Below are 22,045 nucleotides of genomic sequence, written 5' to 3'. Positions count from 1 at the left end.
GCCACGTATGTGACTGCCATTGTCCAGCAATGGATCATTTCCCACATCCAGGTCTGGCATTTAAGTTATCTTGATAGCTATTGTTTAGCAAGAAACAAAAGGAATTACCTTTTACTTCACCAGATACTCCTGAAGCAAACCTCAGGATTCAGGAAAAGAACAGGTGAAAACAATCGGTAATGGGAACCCTGCCCTTTTTGTAATAAGGAGAGACACATCGCAGCTACCCTTAGAGCTTGCATATTTATTGAACAAATCCTACTAAAATAGCTAAAATACATTGGGTACTTGCATTATTAAAGATCACACTGTTACAAAAGCCTGCATTTTCAGCAGTACACAACTGCAACTATACATAAATGCCACAACTGCTGAATATTACTTCTTGCTCTATATACAGCACAGCAGACGTATCCATTCTATTGGAAAATAAAGTGAGTGTACAAGGAAAGGGATACAGAAGGTAGGGAAAGGAAAGAAATCTAGAAGTGCAGTGCATGCATTGGTATTTAACAGTCAGAAGCTAAGACAGTTCAGAACAAGGCCTGCCCTGTAAAAGGAATAGCTAAAAGACAGAATTATATAAAAAATTAAGGTGGGCTTTCAGACTGTGTCTAACACAACAACACTCCATGAGTAGATGATACTGTTTAGTTTTGTGGTTTGTGTTATTTTGTATTTATAGTAGTTTGGGAGCAAGAACAAAAATGTAAATTCCACATGTTGACAGTACTGTGGAAATGTACTCTTTCCCCTTTAGGACTTCTCTTCCCAGAAATTTGCTGTATTTTTCTTACTATATCCCCTAGTTCATGGATTTGAAGAGGACATTAAAACTTGTCTCTTCTTTAAAAAAGGCTTGTAAGAAAAAAAGACAAAAATCAAGAGATTTTGAGAAGTTGGTGGAAAATTATTGCTCATCTTTCTCCATAAGGTGGATAGGAGTCAGAAAGGAGATTTTAGAAAAATTACAGTTTTGTGATTGCTCCCACTATAACTGCATGTTTGTGAGTGGACACTGATAGGGAATCAGTTCCTCACTTGTACACTATAAGTAGTTACTCACCTACAGCACTGAATAAGAAAGCCACACTGAAGACACAAGTAAACAAGTCAGTCCAGTCTAAAGAACAACATTCAGAAAAACAAAGTACCAACACCCTCTCAGAACATGGAAATAAAAAATAACTCCATCAGAGCTACCTTGCCAAGGAGCATATTTAAAGTCCAAAATAGCACCATTCATCAGTGTCTCAAATCCCGTGGCAGCATCACGATCACTTACCACAAGGAAACCATGAGTTTCATACTACTTCTATACATCAAAAGAGTACATGGATAAAATATAGAGATATACAGACAATTGATGAAAATAAACTACTAGGCTTGTTACATCTAAATGAAAAAAAAGGGGGACTCTCAGCCTCTGCAAGAAGCAGTTTGGGTTGGTGGAAATGGAAAGTGTGGTTTACCGGTTGTGTGTGAGCTGTGGAGTTTGAGTAGTGAAAGACATTGCTGTGGTAGAACCAGGCCTGAGGGCCCACCTGTAATGTTTGTAAACATGGATTCACAGTGTGAAATTCTGAGAGCTTTCGCTTGAGTTAGAATGTTAAAAACTAGTTTTTATGGTACACGTTTGTCCACTGTTATTCTCTAAAGCAAGGCTCAGAGTCCCATAGTTTCTTCTTACACTTGATGATTTACACAGAAACAATTTCCAATATATGACACCATGACCTCATCAAACCCATACATCATATGTAATACGAATGGAGAAATTATGTTTAAAAAGAGTAGAGGTAATTGATTTTGGTGAAATGTTGTCCATAGCCACTTGCTGGAGCCAGGTGCACCCCCTCCGCATCACTTTTCTTGCGATTCACTTCCTTTGAGATGGGGAGATTTCCCTGTGGAGAGGAAAAAGGAGTATTAGCTGTGTTTGGTGGGATGTTCCCTTCTCTCATCCTGAAATTTCCATAGTTCCCTAGCTTTAGTTCATCTACTAAACACGACTGAAGCATCTGATGCCACAGAGAGCAAAAGGTTGTTTGAAAACCAGGAAGTTCTTGCAGCATCTGAGAAAAACATTTCACATGGGCATGAATTAATGTGTCCTAGCAGCAAAAAATGAAAAAGAACCAATATGAAACTGCATTTTATTTATGAAAGATCATCTTAATATTACAAGAACTTTTTCCAGGTTAGACCTCTCATTTTTTGAAAACTTCACTAATTAAGCAACCAACAGACACTACTAAGTCACTTCCCTATACTAATCCGTCAAAAAGAGCACACTAAAAACACTGCAGTGTTTTCTTGTTCTGAGCAGGTAAGGAAGTGGTGTACCATATGAGCCAGCTGCCTCAGATAGCTCTTTGTTAACCATACATTTTAATTGTGCCTATTCAGCAAAGTTTGTAAACAGCATTTACATATATGTGTCATTTTAATCCTCAGAATGAAGCCTAAAAGCTAAGAACGTGCCTAAAGTACTTTGCTGATTATATGTCACTATGGGATCTGAAACAAAAATAATTTGTTTAGCTTAAGGTAAGGAAAAAGAAAATATGTGTTTTTTGTGTTTAAGTGGTAAGAATTGTAAAGGTATTTTATTGCTGATATTGTTTAGGATGTGTTTGTCACATAAGCTCAATACCTCTCTTTGTTAGAGAAATGAAAGTTATCTTCTCCAAGTTAATTTATTTTCTGATGTGAATTTCTGAATTAGGAATTAAACACATGGCAGTTTCCTAATGATCAATAAAGTGCAATTTTCAGCAATTTTTCTTTCTTCAAACACAGAATTTTCAATGGGATGTTCATATTTGCTACATTTACTTGTGCTGGGAATGAAGCCATCCCATGGCTCTCCCACTGTCTTTATCACAGTGTACAGGATAAATTCTGCTTTTAGGTAGATGAACTCCCCATGGTGTTTAGCACTGCACACAGGAGCAGTTTTCAGGATGAGCACAGAGCAAAATCCCTTCATGGAGATAGCTGGTGACCTGTTCCTTTGGGGCATCAAGAAATGGAGGAAAGGAGCAGAATTTGGTCAGTACATATGCAGAAGGGTAAGGAGTTGTAATGTATATTTGCTAGAGCCATTATAGGTATTTTGCAAGAATTTCAAAATGAGAAAATAACATTTAAATTTTAGTGACTGGATAAACACATTTCTTCACAGTACTCTAGAAAATTCCATCCTCATGATAATATTTTTACTTATTTTTATTTTACTAAATTTTCTGCTTGTGTATCATTACAGGATACAAAGGGAAAACTAGAAACTTACACATGCAAACAGGCACACCACACAGACCAAAGGTCTGGGCAAATTTCCAAAAGCATTGTGTTGGGCAGTTCCTTTTCAGCTGTGAAAACAATCTCAGTCCTGAAATCCTGCCATAGAATCATGAGATATAAAGTCCCATGTGACCCTTCTAGGTCTGGAAATAAACTGTCACTAAGAACTGAAGCCTTTTATATTTGTTGGTTGCATAAAATAAAATTAAAACAAAACAAACAAAAAAAAAACCCACAAAAAACCACAACAACAAAACACTTTTATCTCAAATAATAGTTTTTAAAAATCTATGTATTTTATTTTATTATTTCAGAAGTTTAAGCTGTTTAGTATTGAATAGATAAAAGCGCTTATCAGGAAGACTGAAAACTTTCTGCAGTTTTTTTCACCAATTTATCCTAATTAATTTTATAGTAAAAATAAAAAAATTTCCAAAGATGCACAGTTTCTCTTTAAGATGATTCTCTGGACTATATGCAATTAACATTGAAGTTGCTTTTGAATGTTAATTGTGAAATAAAATTTGGAGCTAGTTCTAAAAATGTGTACCAGCACATGCCAAATATTTTCTGAGGAATTACATAAAGGCTAGGAAAAAAATTGTATTTTAAAAGCAAGACTCCAGTAACTTTAAAGGGGAAATATACTTATAATATGTTTTGGCTAGTTGAGAAGCTGTTATCCCTTCTGAGAAACTTTTATTTCAAACTATGTACAGCATAAACCCACAGCTATTCATAAATCCAATATAATGCAGCATTGTTGCTATGCTGCACATAGTGCACAGCTTAATTCCTGTGCGATGGGAGAAACTTTGTTTAATGATGAATGACAACTTACTGAAAGCTTCTAACTTAACATTTTGAATAAAAATCATCTAATTAACACACAGCTGATTCATAAAATTTGCAAATTCATTTGATGTAAGTATGACCCCATAAACCACATTAATCAGGCTCTGGCACTGCTACCAGCCTTCTCAGCTGAACTTATGGAATACTGTGAATACTAAGAATCACAGTACTGCCATATCCTAATTTAAAGACTGGCAGGCTGGCACATGAGGCTTCAAAATACCCCACCTATAAAATTTAAAAGTTCCCTTGTAGAGGAAAATATGGTGTTATCCATATGGAACATGGAGTTAGCAGAGATTTATTAACAAAGAGCAGAAACCTAGTTATTAACTGAAACTTAATCAAAACTATTTTCCATGTGTTCTCTTCTTTACCCACCTGCTTGAGCCAGTAATTGAAAGGGAATAAGAAAATAAAACATGTACATCCTGTAGTTCTGCATAATCTATTGTCTTTCACTACTGAAATTTCATGTCCAGTTTCACATTTTTTAACCAATAATGGTAACAGAATAAAATCTTATTAATGCTGTCTGATGAGCCAAATCTTCTGCCTTTGTTTGACTTCTTGTCAAACTCAGATAAAACTGCCATGCTGTGTATGCTTGTTACTCCAGCCAGGTAACCCACAAGCAAGATACTTAATAAAAGATAAGCAACACCACCCAGTTCCTCCTGCTGCATTATCACTGACTTTTTCATCTGCATTGCTAGGAAAGCATTGCCAAAATTAAGTATTCAAAACTCAGATGTCAAGCTTGTAAAATCAAGAGACAGGCTTAAGAAATATGAGCCTTTGAAAATTAGTATGTTTTCCTTCTGGTGTGCAGCCAGCAAGAGTCCATGTTTTCTGCAAGCCTGAAGGCTAAAAACACAATTATAAAATGCAAACTGAGCTCTGCAGCTAACTGCATGGTGCAAGGAGCCAAGGCTTTAAGAAAAACAGAGCAACATGAGACTCTGGATGAAATCAGCTGAGTTGTTTCTTGAAGTAGTTGTAAAATAAAATACATTGAACTTTCAATTTTAATTTTTTTTCTCCAAAAACTTTCATCTTAGCAAGCTATTTATTATATTAAAGAAGTCACATAAATAACTTTACCTTTGGAAATCCCCCATCCCCATGGTTGTTTGGAAAGATCTTCTGGCTTATCCAAATCACTGAACCTGGCTGATAAACCTGTAGTGACATAAATACATACAAGATCTTACTAACAAAGACATACTCATTAAGTGCAGTGGTGTTCATGTGACAGACCACGTTACTAAAACAAGTCTAATATCAGTAGAGCTTGGCCCAGTGTTTAATGTTTAGTATATATATTTTGTACCCATGACAACATCTGTCTCTACAGCATTCCAACTATATTGTTTTATGTTTATCTGCATTCAACAGCTGCTTTTAAAAAAATAATTAAAAGAGTATAGGATGTATATATTTTTAAAATATCTCTAATAAATTCTTTATACAGGATATCTGTACTAATGAACTTGCTGAGGATATTGTAAGAAAACCTGCCCATTCCCTTTTGCCATGGGTCACTGGCAAAGGGCTGCTTAATGAAGTTAATTATCTTTGCTGATGACTGTAGGTGACAAAAGCACCACACTTTTGATATCCTTTCACAATGACTGGTGAACTAGAATGTATAACTTTATAAGATCATTGAAAAAATTATAATTCCATGTTAGCTCCCTGTATTTTTCACATGAAAGAAATTCCAACACATTATAAAACACATTCAATAAAGTAGCTGGCAGCAGGATTTAACCATTAAGGTCGTGTCCTAAGACACCCACAGGAAAATTTTTCTATGTAAAATGTGTAAGATCCTAAGCTGGGCACTGAATACAGTAAAGGTTAAAGTGAATAAATACCAAGATAGTTCCTCTCAGGTTCAAGATGAAGATCAGAATATCTCTTCATCTCAGTCTCAGAAACACCAAACTGGTCAGATGCAAGTTACATACAAGTTACATTCTTAAATTTATTTTCTTGCTGGGTCTTTCTCCTGGGCTCTTGGTCTTGGGTGAATTGAACTTTTTCTGCATGATGCCAGGATGTCAAACTGTCAGTGTTTTGATCTAGCCATTGTAAATTACACCATTCAGATTTGTTTGCACTTTGGAAATCAAAATTTTCATAGTCAGTTAAGTAAGTGCTGGGCCAGTTTTACTCACTCTCTTGCTCCTGTGCATGTATTGAAACATGAGAAAAGTTTCCATTTCTGGGGAAGTGCATGTTGACTATTAGCTGTCACAACTGGACTAGTTCTATCCTGGAGAAAATATTGAAAGAGTGTTTAAATCCTCTTCCCAACAGAAAATACTGAAGTCTTCTATAATGCAGAGGAGAGAAATTTAAAACTCAGAGCTGAAGGCAGTGCCTGCTTTGTACACTCTCCCGTGCTTTCCTGCAGTACAAACGGTACTTTCTATGGATTAAAGCAACAGATTTTTTCATATCTGAGGTCTCAGACAAGTCAGTTCAGCTCTCTGGGTGTGTTTGACATAAAATAACCAATGTGTAGTACAGGGCTCTCTGTGAATTCAGTTAATGCTCACTCTGAATATTTGAACATTTGTATGAAAGATAACAAGTAACCTCTGAGCTTTTCTGTTGCTATTTATAATCACTTAGTATTCATTCTGCAATTATGTGTTGATTTTATTGTGTAGTCATACTTTCTGTGTGAAAACTCATGGTGGGAAATAGCAGTGGGAGTTCAGCTCTACCACAGGACATGCTGTTCACACCAGCAAAGTATACAAAATGTATATGGGAGGATCACATAAGCATCAGGATACTGAATTAGTTATTATCATGAATACAAACTTCTATATTTTCTATGGAGTCTGAGATGTATTTAGGTTAGATTATGGGCGTGTTATCCCTATTAATAACATAATAGGAATAAAATAAGCATGTGAAGTTAGATGAAAAAGAATGGATTCCTCAAATTAAATTCATAAAAAACTTGAAAGAATTGCAGTTTGTGGGTGGATTTTGGGAATGAGGCAGGAGGGAAGAGGAGTGTAAGATGAGCTCACAACTATGGTCCAGGTTTAAAAAAAAGAAACCCCAAAACCTACCACCACCTGCAGAATACCCCACATAATCCCCAAACTATCTTTCACAGTAATTCTCTGTTTTAAAAAAATAATTGAATAATATCCTTTTTTTCTTCTTCAAAAACAAATATTGTGTATAAGAATATTATAATTATATGGTAGATAATAATAATATTATCTACCATACTGGTGGATAATAATCACATGGACCTATTTCACATGAAGTTACTGTTCTGCTATCACTGTACCAGAGTCCTGAATGGACAAAGGACTCTGCCTTGGGAGCAATGCTTAAAGGCTGGAAAATCATGGCTTGGAATCTGGCCAAGTGAAGGAAGATTCTGGAATGGAAAAAAAGATGCTGGTGTAGAGAAGTCCACTTTAGATTTACTGTAATTCACCCGAAGGAGAAAAAAAAAAAAGGATATAAAACAAACCATGATATCTTGCTGTGCTTTATAAATGCAGAAACTACTTAGAAGTTCAAATATACTGATAACTAGGGTATTAGAAAAACACATAGAACATTATTTCAGTTACAGCAGGTCAAAAGTACTGATATAAACGTTGCAAGATAAGCTATGACAGTGAAAAGCAATGCTCCATTACAGAGTAGGACGTAAGGCTTACAACATTCCAGCTGTTAGCATGAAGCAAACACTTCTAAATAAATGCTTCCATTGATACACACCAAATTTTCATTTCTTAGTACTTCCTGTGTGACTGTTATGCAAGTGCAGGCTTGTCTTAAATAACCAAAGTATCAGGATTCAGAATGGAATTACTGAGCTTTAGGGTGGATTGAAAAGTACAGTTTCTGCAAGTCTGCATAATTCTGACTCACATTGATAGCCTCACTGTTTGATCCTCATTAGCCAGACAGTTAAGCCAGGAAACTTCATCCATGAACCATCAGATGTGGGAAGAGCTACCTGAGACACTGCTATGAACCAATGTGCAATTCTGCCTTAAACACTGAGGCCAACTTGAAAACTGGGAATTATGGGTTCTCTATGAGTATGCTTTCAATTTTGTAGCCTCCAGTCTCCTGAAAAGATACAAATTATGCAGTTTAATATTAAAGAAGAGCAAAAATGGAGGCAAATAAATGCCTAGTGTGTTTACCAGAACTCTCAGATTCCAGAACTACTGATAGTTTTTTGGGTTGTTTCAGCTTTGGTATTTTCAAACCAGGAGGATTTAAAAACCAGTAGAGTCTACTTTACTCTTTTGACCAACAGACTGAGAAACTAATTTGCTCTTGCTCTGTTTTACCGACACTTCAAAATTCTAATTCCTGGGGTTTTTTTTTTTCATTTTAAGCCATGCTTTCTTAAAGAATAATGGTAGGGGAGTACAATCTTTTGCCAAGCCTTAAAACACATGTATTAAATAATTTTAACAGAGCTGAACTTAACATACTCTATTAGTCACATCAAAATCTAAAATTGATTTGGTACCCACTCTTCATTCCTATTCCATAAGAGCATCTTTTAAACGCTCACATAAATCCATCAAGAGCAAAAAATCCCCAGACTTATGGCATGCTAAACTTACTACAATGAGTATAATCCTGTTAAGCATTCCCAAGGTTTTTATGGTTAAGAAAAATTGAGAAAACCCTCGTAATTATTTTTTCTATTTTTTTTCCTTTTTTTTCCCCATGTGAACCACAACTGAATGCTTGTAATCAAGTTTTATTCAGGATGTAGAGTGGTATTCAACTGCACTCGTAATTTCTTAAATAAAAGTTTATTGAAGAGCAATTGCTCTGAGGAAATCAGCAACCACCTTTTAGAGAAGCTTCAGGTAATCTCTTTGTCTTATAAACCAATTTTGAGGCAGGGGGAAATAAATGAAAACAAAAAGGAAATGACGACAAGTACTGTAGATCCTAATTCCAAATAAAAGGTGACCATGTCCAACAATTATGCAGTAACCTACCTAGGAAAGGAAAAAAAAATTATAAGAAAAATATTTACTATATGGATTAGCAGTGTAATAGCAGACACAGATGGCCACATGCTGAGGAACATGGGAGTAGAATGATAAGGGGTGTGTGGGAAAAAGAAGCAAAGAAAGAATTATGCATGCTCTCTCTGCAGCACTAAAATGACATTGTGCAGCTGTGAGGACTGAGTGACCTGTGTGCCTAATCCAGAACAGAGAAAGGGAGAGAGGCCACCCTCCTCCTGAGAGTGGGCTGTATAAGCAAAAAGGAATGCTGCTTCTCATTTCTGTACCCACATTTCTTTAAAATTTCTTAGTTGCCATGTAGTTCGAGCTGTAGATGTAGGTTTCACAGCACATCCTACCATGTACTTTTTAATTCCCCCAAATGCCTCCCACTGCAGTAAAACATTTTCTTTCTAACCAACATCCCACAATCACAATCTGAGTGCACAAACAATCTTACTGCACCACTGCTCAAACACTAAATAAATAATTTTGTGAATGAAAACCTCACTAATTCTTTTTAAACCAAACTGGAGGGAAAGCTTGTGCTAGGACCAAAGCCTTTACTTCAGTGCAAGGGGTAAACTAATGCTCCCATACACAGTAATTTATTTTTAAGACCATGAGGGGAACATTATGAAAGTATAAAATACAAATATTCACTGTGTTCCTAATGTAGCGCACAAGATTTAATAAATACAGCAACTATCAACTGAATGGTTGCTACTTTTTGAGAGTTTAGTTAGACAGAAGTATTCTATCAGTCGCTGCTTTTATTTTCTAGATCTTCTAGAGAGGGCAAGGAAAAGCTACATCAAGAGTACTCATCATTACTCCTTATTTCAGTGAGTCCTTGAAGTTTTGATGAGCCTTTGTTATATTTAAGAAGCTGTACTCATGATGAAATGGGAGGCTGCTGTTGTGATAGCCTGATTGTGGAACAGGCTCACTGAGGAAAATTTCCCTACAGAAGCAGCAGAAGCCAAACTTGCCCAAGTTAAAGTGCAACTTCATTACCTTAGCTGAATAGTTTAAAAATGCTGTGAATGTGTGGTTTAGCAGATGTGAGGCTTAGCAATTTTGTGAACTTGTTTGCATTTTTGAGTGTCTCTGTATCACGAGTGTGAGCCTCTGCCTGAGGTGCAGTGACAGTCATCCCTAATAACCTGACTTCATGATTTCAGTATCCTGTCAGAGCAGCAGATTTTTTGTCATCCCTGGTTTTCACATCAGTGCCATGAACATAAAAAAAAACAGTGGGAAAAACCAATAATTGACATTTATTTCACTTGGTTGGTTCCACAAAGTAATTGGTTAGATAAATGGTTTGAGAGAAGAACTGATAAAGAGTTACATCATGATTCTGCAGCTGGGATTGCTCCAAGTGGCACACCTTTGTGAGACTATCTGCCATTGCAATGATAATTAATACTTGGCAGTATATCAGCAGAACATGGCAAGACAGCTGTACACCTGAATTTGCCTTTGACTTCTCTGCATCAGCATATTTTCATGTGTTTGCCTTTTCATGGGGAAGATATTACTGCTGCTTTTTATTCCTCCCCATCTGATGACTCAAACTCACAACCACATAGAGATGAAAAGGCCTAAATGAGACAAGTATGCTTTTCCTTGCATCCTCCTCTCCACACTGCAAATGAATTACAAAGTTTGTTTATTAGGTATTTGGTGACTTTTGTAGTCCTTTTGAATCTTTTCAGCAATTTCTGTAGATTTCACAGAATAGGATGTCATTTGCTCCTTCCCTATACAGCATGAGGAAGTGACCTTGAAAAGCTTCTCCTTATAAACCCATTGTCATCTGTTGTTTCCTTTGATTTTCTTAAAGCATCTATTCTTGAGCTTACACTGAAGCATCTGCTCCTATGCAGTCTCCTACCCTGGCTTATCAAGGGACTCATTCCTGTCCTCATCCAGGCCTGTATATACAGGGTGAATGTTTTATATGTGTATTTACAAATAAGACTTCTGCACAATTCTTTATCCAGCAAGAACCCCTCTGCAGAAACTTTAAGTGTATTCTAACATATGTGATTGAATGAGGTTAGTTCTAGAAACTACTTTATAACTTTCCCTGGGCAGGAATCTACTCCATACGACCTGAATGTGGTGCAATTTTTAGGAAGAGAGATCAATTTTCACTTTTCTGCACTAGTTAAGATTAATCCTGCTTGTGTATTACAAGTGTCATGCTGCTTTTTTATTTCATTCATACACAAAAATCATTGAAAAACATTGTTAATATTTACCATGCATACAAAGACTAAGAGGAAAAAAAAAAGAAGCAGTACATTGTGAACATGGTCATAAATGCTCCTCCAACTTCTCATTGAATTAATGAATCTTTCTAAGAGTAAACTATTACCAGAGTATTGCACTCCTTGAAAGAGAAAGAATATATTTATTTCAGAGAAAATAAAAAACAAATGTATATTATGTGGAAAGTTCCATCAGGAAATAAAATGGCTGCGAATTACTTTGTTCCTCCAGTAAATTTCTATGTTCTCCAAAACTGCAAAACATCAGAGAAATCAAAATAAGCAAATCAGCCAACCAGAAAACCTAACTCATAACCCAGTACAACCCCACATATTTATTTTGTTTGCCTCTGCACCACAGTATTTTTTTTTTGTTTTACATAACATACAACACACAGAAAAACAACAACAACAAGGCTGAGAATTGAAATAATACTCTAGTTCTCAGTTAATTACATAGGAGTTTGTAATTTGCTCCTCAAGTGCAATAAGGTAGAGCCTAATTAGAACTATTTGCACCTACATCTAATGGTAACTGCAGAACAAGATGCATAAGCAAGTCTTTTGTTACAAACTCAGGTGGATACACAACAAAAATTGGCAACAAAAATTGTGAAACAAAGGATGCATAGTAGTTTTTCAGTAGTTTCATGCATAACACGGACAGATTACTTGAGCTACAGAGGAGGAAGGAAAGGAGCATGGTCAGGGGCTGACTAAAAAACCAGTGTCCTCATTTTATCAAGTTTTGATCTTAAGGGAAAATCCAGCAATAACAGTGACCAGTAGTGAATTGTTAAGAATAGGAACAGAGATAGACTAGAATAACACCTCTCCTGTGTGCCCCCTCAGGCCTGGCCCTCAACTCCTGGGGTACACAAAATGTATACACCAAGCAGTCTCCCAAAGTAAGTGTTCATTTCCTAATTTTCCTATACATTTTCTAAATACTGGCCTGAGTGCTGTAACTTACCGAAGGCTCAAGGATCTGCTTTGGACTACAACAGTTCTTCTCCTACATACCAAAAAGATGAGTAGAAATCCAACCAGGGACGCAGTTCCCCAAGTGCAGAGCCCTTCTTTCCCCTCAGGAGGTGACAACCCCTTACCCAAACAGCATTTTGCAGGCAAGTATAAAAAAGCCCCAGCCATACTCTTGGAAATGGGAGGGAGAACCACCTTATAGAGCCAGTCCTGACTTACCTCATTAAAAGAGATATAATGAGAGCAGCTGATTGCTAACAAATGCTTGAAAGCACTGTGGTAGATTTACTTGAAGACTCCCTATTACCAGCCTCTACTAGGCAGATAGTAATGCAGCTAAGTGCTACTCCATACAAAAAAGCACGAAATGTATCATGTTCTGGAGGCTAAAAGTAATAAAATGTCTGCCGGTTCTGGGACTCATCTAAGGAGCTGTGTAAACTCATATTCTTTTGTGATGGAGATTTATCACAGATACACAGTCATTTTAAAAGCAAAGAAGATTTGCTCCTCTCTAAGTTGACCTTTCTAAGGGTAGCTCTAAGGTGTCAATGTGTGCCTTCCAAACATCAGTGTTGGAAGAGGCCAGGGGTTCTTTCTGATAATGTGTATATTAAGCCAAAGCTTCTACCACCTCCAGCGAGGACACACAAATTGTTTAGAACTTTTTTTAACTTGCTCCCACCTAAGTATGCCAAGCTAGTAGAGATAATCAGGTTACTGTTTACAAAATTATTCCATAGACACTTCTTCCTGCAGGATGAGAAAAACATATTTATTCTGAGGGTAGGTTGTTTTTATTTTTTGGGGTTTTTTTTTTTGTTTATTTTAATGCAGTGTTTACAGAAGGAAACATCAGGAATCCTCCCAGCAACATGTACACAAGGATTCATTGAGTACTGCTACTGTGAATTTGCCAGACCAGAAGTCCAAATAGAATTGCATGTAACATTCAAACAGTGATTCATACTATCATTCTACACTAAATATTTGGAAAGAATATTTTTTCACCTTTGAAGATTGTACCCTCAATTAATATGGTTTAATGAGGTGAATAAATATTTAAAATAAAACCAAAATACAAATAGATAAAACTATTTTTATTAAAATATCCTGCCCCAGCCAATGATGCCAACTGAATTATGTTTATAAAGTTGTGCTAGAACTATTAAGTGTCCTCCTTTCCCCATCTCTTCAGCATATATAAGGATCAGAATTCAGTTATGAAGCAGCAGTATAGTAAAGTCAGAAAAAAAGTAAAAATATTGTTGGTGATGGCATTAGATCCCAAGCCTTAAAAAACCAATGTTATATCTGTGGTGTTACTAGATGTATATTCTTATTTCCGGTTTTCCAAAATTTCAGCCTTTGAGAAAAAAATTAGTAAAGATTTTTCCTGGACTGAAAGAGGGTAGACTTAGATTAGATATTAGGAAGAAATTCTTGCCTGTGAACCTGGTGAGGCATGGGAACAGGTTACCCGGAGAAGCTGTGGATGACTGATCTCTGGAAATGTTCTAGGCTAGGGTGGACAGGTCTAAGAGCAACCTGGTCTAGCAGGAGTTGTCCCTGCCCATGATAAGGCAGTTGGAATGCAGTAATTTTTAAGGTCTCTTCAACCATTCTATGATTTTATGTGATTCTATGATATGTAATACTGGACTTAGTGTTACATAAACCTTCTATTCCATGTGTCAACACAGTTTGGTTCAGATAGAGTATGCTGGGGCAGAGTAGCAAAATTTGAGCATCCAGAGCATGTTTCTGACTGAGTAGAAACAAGTACGTAAAAAGCTTTTGTCTTTTCATGTGCATATGAGCTCTACCACTGAAATACCCACAGTATCTATAGCTTTGAGCAAAAATTACTTTTTTTAAAAAAACTCTGCTTTTCTACCCATAGTTAAGTAAAGGTTTGTTTTCTGCTCAGCTGAACAGGCGGCTTGACAGAAGTATTGCAAAAACTGGTTTGTATTTCTGCTTATAAACTTTGTAAACTGAAAAGGCTTACAAATTCTCCCTGAGTTTTCAGCAATCAAGTAGCACTGTGCAAACTACACACAATGTATAACTTGCAGATTACATAAGCATAATAAAAAAGCACAATACCCGTTCAGATGGCCAAAACTATTTTGTTTTCATCCCTCACAATTATTTCTCTTGACTAAATTCTGCCCATGCTGTACATGAACAGAAGAGGGTCTGACAGTCCTGCAGGTTCTGTGTGGCTCTGACTTACCATAAAGGAGACTCCAATTCCAGTTCCAGTACCAGGCTTGGTAATAATCAACCAGGTATGAGTTTTCTTATGCCAGACCAGGAGTTGCCTAAGCTGCCTATCCAGTAATAGGCTGGACAAAATATCTCATTTCATTACCTTGCTTCTTCTCTTTTTTTTTCTCAGAGCACATAAAAGCTTCCAAATAATGCCTGCCTCTTCCAGACCAATTCTGGACTCCATTCTCCACAAATAATCCTAAAATTATGAAAAGCTGTTCCAGCCCAGAGGCACAGAAGATTACAGAATGTGTAAATACACCTGCATGTAACTCCCTGGAAAAATGTTAGTAATGGTTAAACTGGGATAAAATTTTAAACACAAAATTTTCTTCATAAATATCTTCACCTAATCTAAATGATATTATAAATTTCTCTACAAACTAGAAGAAAAACCCCTCACAAATAAAAAACTAAATGGGATGGTGATTCTTTTCTCTTCAACCAAATGCAGGCTGTGTTTTCTTTCCCTCTGACTAAAAAAGAGAAGGGCTTTTCTCCAAACTGTTCTCACCCTTAAATGATGAAATATGACAGAATAACCTCAGAAGTTCAGGCAAGGATGCAGGACAGGAAGCATTCAGCCCAAATGACCTACTTCAAGAGCCTTTTTGCTCTGCGATGACACAGCTATACTGTACAACAGCCAGCCCAGAGACTCCACACCAGTAAGAAATGCTGACAAGAAAGCCATCTCATTGTGGCAAGTCAGGAGAAAATTAATAATTGGCTCTACATGATCTTCTGTTTACTTTCAGAAAAGTCAAAATTAAATTCTTAAGGATCTGTTTACTGATATACACATTTATTAGCGTTGCTAGTTTAAATTCTTTAAGCACCATCACTGTAAGCTCCCAGAACTTAAAATCCAGAAGAAGGAGAAAAGGACACATCTGAGTGCTTTGACCACTTCTCTAACTGTCCAAAATGATGATCTGATTTCTTTATTTGAAAACAAATATTTACAATAACAGAAACAAACAAACAACACAAAACCCAACCTTTTCCTGGTTTTGGTAGGAGCCTTCTTTGAGATCACAGAAAACTGGAATTAAGAATTCCTTACTCCCACTCTTCTAACATGTTCCTTTATTTAATTGATTGGATCACTTTCAATGATTAGAAGTGGCAAAAAAATTTAAAACAAATTCCTTTTTAATTTTTTTTTTTTAGTTAGAACCATTTTTTCCCCCTTGTTAGCTAAAATTTTAGTTAATATTAAATAAAATTTTAGTTTACATTTCATAACACTCAGCACTTGCCACGAAGGTAGTATATAGAAGTTCTACCATTTCAAATTAAAAAACTACTTAAGTCATCTCAGGATTTTATACATTGCATATAAATATAAAAGGCTCTTTCCTCTTTCAGGTAGACACTTAAAGGAAATGCAGAAGGAAGGACAGACCTTCAAATGGCAAATATTCTTGTGTAAAATGGCTTAAAATGTCCATGAGTTAAAATCATATGAATACTAGAAAGTGCACTCTTCTGCTTTTCTGTTCCTCTTAAAATTGAGAATATTAATAGTAAACAGATGCAAGAAAGACCGATTGATTAATTAATCAGGTAACTCTAATTCCAAGTCCAGAGAAAGGAGAAGCAGCACTGAAAACTAATGTGTTAAATAATTTGCTTTTACTGTTTAAAATGTCTAAGAAACATTTTATGAGAAAGAAAATTAAGAAACTAAGAGGGTAAGACAGTAAAGTTAAACCAAGAACTCTTTTGTTCTCACTGAACAAGTTTATTCTAGTCATTTCAAATCTTACTGTAAGCTTAGCTAAATAATTAATGAACTTTCAGACTAGCAAAGGAATAAGAAGGCCATTTCTCCCCATTTTTTAACATCTACCTCAGTCTACTGAAACACAATAGCTAAATTTTAACTGACCAGAGAGAGCAGGGTAGAGCCTTTGCATACACTTGATATTTAAACAAAGTAAGCACTTTCATCGTCATGTATTTCAGTGGGTAGAAAGTGTTGATATGCAAAGAAGAGTATTTCCTGTAAATTAGAATGGTTAGAGAGATGCTTGCAATTAATACAAGAAGAAATATGCCAAAGACAAGTGTGTCCACTACTGCAAGGAAAGTGTGTCAGTGGTCTGACTTAGAATTACATTCAGTGTTAGTGCACCAGAAGTGAAAAAAAAAGGGAAAAAAAGGTGGTGGTAGGAGAAGAGATTCTGCCAAGTATCACATCTTGAACATCCTTGCAAGATGAGGTAAAACCTAATAGTACATTTTAATTTTTATCACAAAAAAGAAGGGGAACTTTTAAAAACAGCTAAACGAGGTTTGTACTTATGTTACACTACAAAGCAAAGGATGGGACTAGACAGGTGGGTAACAACATTTTATTTTTTGCATTTGGATAGTTTTAAGTTTTTTAATTCTGGCCTAGAGACTGGCTTTATAAAACTGATTCCAGTGACTACTACAGGAACCTTGCTAGATTTATAGAACCATCTGCTGGTAGAAATCAGTGGTTATTTTATGCCTAACTAAACTTAAAATAATCTTTTGTTCGACAGATAGGCATATATTGCACAGAGCAGCCTGCATAACATTTAAAATGTGGGCTGATTGTCACCTTGGTGTTGGTAGGAAAACAGTTGCCTTATCCAATATTCCACAGTTGTATGAACAACATGTATTTTAGCATGATTTCTATTCACAGTTTAAGTGAATCATTTCCCTTTTAATTCCCCACCCCCATCTTATTCACTTATACACAGATGAGCAAAGCACTTTGATGAAAGTAGGTTCCGGTATAGACTAAAACTCCAGAATTTGCAAGTTTATTTCTGCAGATAGGAATGATATAAAACAAGGAGCCAAAAAACAAAAACAAAGCCTTTATAACAGAGTATGTATTTGCTTATTTTAATCATTCTTTGATCATGACTCCTCCCCCATATCAAAAACCAGACAGGGATAATATTGATGCAATTAGCCCAATCTTCATAAGAGTATGTCACTTAGAACCTCACACTGGGGAAAATATTCTGTGCTAATGTACACCCTATGCAATGCTACTTAAAGCATTGCTCAATACTAATCACCATTAGCATCACTGATCATGATTTTATCCTGTAGCATCCAAAATACATCACTTTTTTGCCAGTACATGTATTTAGATATGATTCTGAGATAGCTGCATCCTCAACTAAGAATGCTATAGGATGAAAACCTGTCTGAACAAAATCTGCCTACTTTGAGCACTTTTTCTAAAAAAATACTGTTACCTTTATCCTTCTGAGTCTGAGACAGTCCTTCTCAGAGAATACCTTTTTTGCATGCATATCCTTAAAATCAGGAGTTTGTCAGTCAGAATATAAAAAATGGTCTTTAATCAATAGAAACAGAAATAGCACAATTAGCACTGAAGGAAAGAAGTTGTTGTTCATTAAATACATTCCAAACAAATGCCTGTAAGTTCAGCCAGGTTTGAGTCCTAAACATTTTTTTCTAGAACAGATCTGTGTCACAAAGAATAGTAGTGTTTTCAGAAGGTTAACCTAATAAAAAATTTAGGTTGCATCATATGTACTTCCCTGACAAACGAATATTAAATATTTTTCACTTACAAAGTGCAATGACCTATTTCTTCTTTCTGGGAGAAAGGTGTCAGTGTTGGCATTACTGGATAATGTTTTGTCTGCATGTATTGCTATATGTGTTATGATGTGTATTTTTCACAATAACTTAAATATTCCTTGCTTCAATTAAATAAGCCTTACTGCACAGAGACGGATTTGATATTTTTATTCAAAAAATGCAAGAAAATAAAAGATCCAACATAAGGAGCTTTTCAGAGTACATCAGTTATTATATGGCAAGTCCCCATAGCCTCAAAAACTATGTCATAAAAAGGTACTATTTATAAATGAGTATTGGTAAGAGGGAAATAAGGTTTGTATTGACACAACAAATTATTGATACTCTGCTAAAGCAACTAATTCTTACCATTTTTAGGTTCTGTTAAGTCTTGGGATTGCAGTTTCTCTCAAGTAGCACAAGGAGAACAATCTGAAAACAATTTTAAAAAAATTAAAAATGGAAAAAAAAAGTAATTCCAACTGTCGCAATAGTTAAAAGGTATTTTTTTGCCAGCATAACAGTGGTTGAACCAAGTAGAAGCTTCAGTGGTTAAGATGAAAGTCATGCAAATTATTCTAACCACATATATGCTTATATATCATACATCTCTGCACTTAGTGGTCTGTAGGCTTAAATATAGGACAAAGGAATCCCTGGTACCTGGATTTGCAGAACCCTATGCTATTCTTAGCACTGGGTATATTTCTGAAGAGCCCCACATATAATGGTTAACACAGGTAAAAAATCAGTCAAGAGGACAAAAACCTGTCAGTCTATGTTTACTGTAATTTGTGGTCCATTGTTCCCAGGCATACTACTAAGTGTGGGTTTTTGCAATCAAGGAACAAGTATAACACAATGTAACAGCCCAGAGAGTAGGTATTTTTGGAAATGGCACTGCATTACATAACCCCCAGTTTTCTCCCTCTCTCTATTCCACACACACCCCCTATTTTGAACAGGGAGAGAAAAAAAAAAGAGTAGGTCCTACCTCATTTACCTTAAATTATCACGCTCTTAATGGACTGAATTTGTAGCATATCTCCTTTATCAGCTTTCTTATAGAAACAAAAATTAAAAGTTCTCTGCTATTGATTATATGTTTCTTACCTACAGCACGTATGTATGAAATATAATTAGGTATGAGTCATATGTTTACACAAACACACGCATACATATTGGATTTAAAACTGCAAACTCATATATCCATAAATATACACAGAAATGTTTGAAAAAAGTAGCATGTCACTACATGTCCAGCAAAACATGGTTTGTTTTGGCTTTGTTGTTTTGTTGCCTTTTTTTTTTCTCTCAAAAGAACCACCCAAAATTTAACTGCTGCACATGCAAAAATGCAGAAGGCTGTTGCAAGAATGACTGCTTTCTAAAAATAAACCCCAGCAGCCTGAGAGGAATCCAGTGTCAGGGCGGAGAAGAGGGAGATTCGTTTTACAAGGGAGAAGAAAGGAAATTATAAACCTGTCCTAGAGCCTTGCACGCATGCTAACAAAGCCAAGTGCATTACGTTCAAAAATGCATTTTGGTGTTTGCGGAGTGCAAAACCCAGAAAAAGGAAAACATTTAGAAAATCACTTCTCATCTCCCCTTGCATGTGTGCAGAAAAATCCCCAGCCTAGAAATCCAGCCTTAAAGCACAAAGACAAAGAGTTAGACACATATACTGCACGTTTCCTCATTTTCCTTTAAAAAGCCTGTTTGGAAATGTGCACCGAGAGGGGAAAGCCAAGCTGCAGCAAAGTCCGGCTAAGGACAGAAAGAAATCAAAAAGAAATTAAAAGAAACAGAGAAACAGAGAGAGAAGAAAGCAGAAAGGGGGAAGAGGGAGGGAGAGAGAGAAAGGGGATTAACTAAAAAAAAAATAATTCTGTGGATTGGAATTATATATACTTACAGACAAAAGCCCCCGCTCCCTGCTCACTTTCTGTCCTTTCTACATGATCTGAAACACAAATGTGGATTACAAAAGGGCAGCATGCTACAGAAGGGAATTTATAGTTGGGGGAGTGGAGAGAGGGTAGGGGGTGTGGGTAAGAATGACTGCACCTCTTCCAAAGTGCAGCCTCGGAGAAAAAAAAAAAAAAAAAGAAAAGAAAAAAGGGGTGGGGGTGGCTGGGGGAAAGTCTCTCTCTCTCTCCCCCCCCCCCCCCCCGTTCCCTCTCTCGGGCTGGGTTTTGCTTGCCAGCGCTGGTTATATTGAACAATGAGCTAATTCTGATGGTAGCTGGCGTGCTGCCAGCTCCATCCCCCCTTTACACACACACACACACAAACACACACTCACTCCCCCTGCCCGCCCGCCTCCCCCCGCACGATGCTGCAGCGCCAGACTGCTTAGTCTGCAATAATCCGCAGCCCCGCGTTCCCCCCGCTGTCTGGGAGCCCCAGGGCAGCGCCCGGCCCGCCGCCGGCCGAGCCCCGCCGGGGCAGCCCCGGCAGCGGGGCGATGGAGCGGGGCGATGGAGCGGGAGCGGAGCGGGCTGGCTCCGGGCCGCGGGGATCCCGCACCCCTGGGCGGCGGCCAGCCTGGGCGGGAGCGCGGCCAGCGCGCTGCGCAGCGCGGAGGGGCGGGCGGGGAGGGGGGCAGGCAGAGCGCAGCCACGAGCTGTAATAATAACCCTGCAAAGGGCATCTGAGGAGAAGGGAGGGAGGCGGAGGCAGCCGCCCGCCCGCCGGCTTGCCTCGGCCGTGCCTGTCTGGGAGGGGAGAAGGCGGTGGGCGGGGAGGCCGGGGAGCGCCGTGGCGCGGCGGGCGGCGCGGGGCCGCGGGCGGTGTCCGCAGGTGCGGACGGGCCGGCGGGGGCAGCGCGGGAGGGCGGGGCTGTCCCCGAGGCTGTCCCCGGAGGGTCGCACCGGGTTTGCAGCAGCGGGGTCGCGCCCTGTGGCACAGCGTGCGCAGCGCTCCCCAGCGCTGCGGGCAGGGACGGTGGACGGGCGACAGGGACAGACGAGCGGCGTGCGACAGCGCGACACAAAGACTCTGCGGAGGCTCCCGCTGTGCAGGCACAGGGGAAGGGAGCGGGGAAGGGACAGCGGGTCGATGGAGGGATACACGGCGGTGCGCCGCTCCACGGGGTCTCTCCCTCAAATGCTGTACAGGGATATACAGCCAAAAAATTAGAGAAACACGTGGGGAAAAGCAGATTCCCTGTTACCCCGCAGCGTGTGAAAGTATCTTCCTCAGAGTTAATGTCCATGGCAAGAGAGATTAAAATGGTATGAAATCATTCATGATGCAGGCTAATAAAAGATTAAGCCTTCTCTGTCAGGCCTAGGTTATAAGCAACTAACCTTGTTTTTCAAACCCACCAGTATTTAACTCCCCATAAAACTGCATTATTCTGTGGTCCATATAGGATTTCCATTTGCTGAGTGCAAGCAGCTGGCTAGCATGTGTCTGCCCCTTCCTAAACAGCTACTATATCTCTGTGAATACTTTGCAGGCCTGCCAGCTTCAGCAGCTGGAAGGGAGAAATAAACAGGACATAAACAGTCCCTGATATTTAAACCCCTGGTTATCTGTGATAATAATTTTATGTTTAGTGCATTAGGATCAGATCATTTGCCTTAAAAATACAGTTACTACTGCTCATGTCTGTTCAGCTGCCTACCTCCTCCACAGATTTCACCCATCAGCTGTTGACTGAAATGCATCAGAGCTTGAATGCTTAAACTATCTGGAGAGAATGAT

The 22,045-nt window shown here is 37.9% G+C and overlaps 1 protein-coding gene across 6 annotated transcripts; it reads right to left on the bottom strand.

Moving 5' to 3' along the window:
* Nucleotides 1–224: 224 nt before the first annotated feature.
* On the bottom strand, nt 225–21,225 carry NREP (neuronal regeneration related protein). Of its 6 annotated transcripts, none has more exons than XM_064402933.1 (5): nt 21,208–21,225; nt 20,250–20,297; nt 18,704–18,766; nt 5,266–5,343; nt 225–1,907 (listed from the first exon to the last, which is right to left on the bottom strand). In XM_064402933.1, exons 3-5 carry the CDS (start codon nt 18,704–18,706, stop codon nt 1,785–1,787), a joined length of 204 nt encoding a protein of 67 aa, XP_064259003.1. In that variant the 5' UTR covers nt 18,707–18,766; nt 20,250–20,297; nt 21,208–21,225; the 3' UTR covers nt 225–1,784. The 6 variants fall into 6 exon arrangements, with proteins under 6 accessions (XP_064259003.1, XP_064259002.1, XP_064259000.1 ...); XM_064402932.1 differs by lacking the exon at nt 21,208–21,225 and adding an exon at nt 21,037–21,054; XM_064402930.1 differs by lacking the exon at nt 21,208–21,225 and adding an exon at nt 20,974–20,998.
* Between the last annotated feature and the right edge of the window lie 820 nt (nt 21,226–22,045).

The sequence above is a fragment of the Passer domesticus genome, chromosome Z (genome assembly GCF_036417665.1).
Source record: "Passer domesticus isolate bPasDom1 chromosome Z, bPasDom1.hap1, whole genome shotgun sequence".
NCBI classification, from domain to species: Eukaryota; Metazoa; Chordata; class Aves; order Passeriformes; family Passeridae; genus Passer; species Passer domesticus.
The sequence above is the reverse complement of the archived record's forward strand: the minus strand, read 5'-3'. Positions and strand labels throughout refer to the sequence as shown.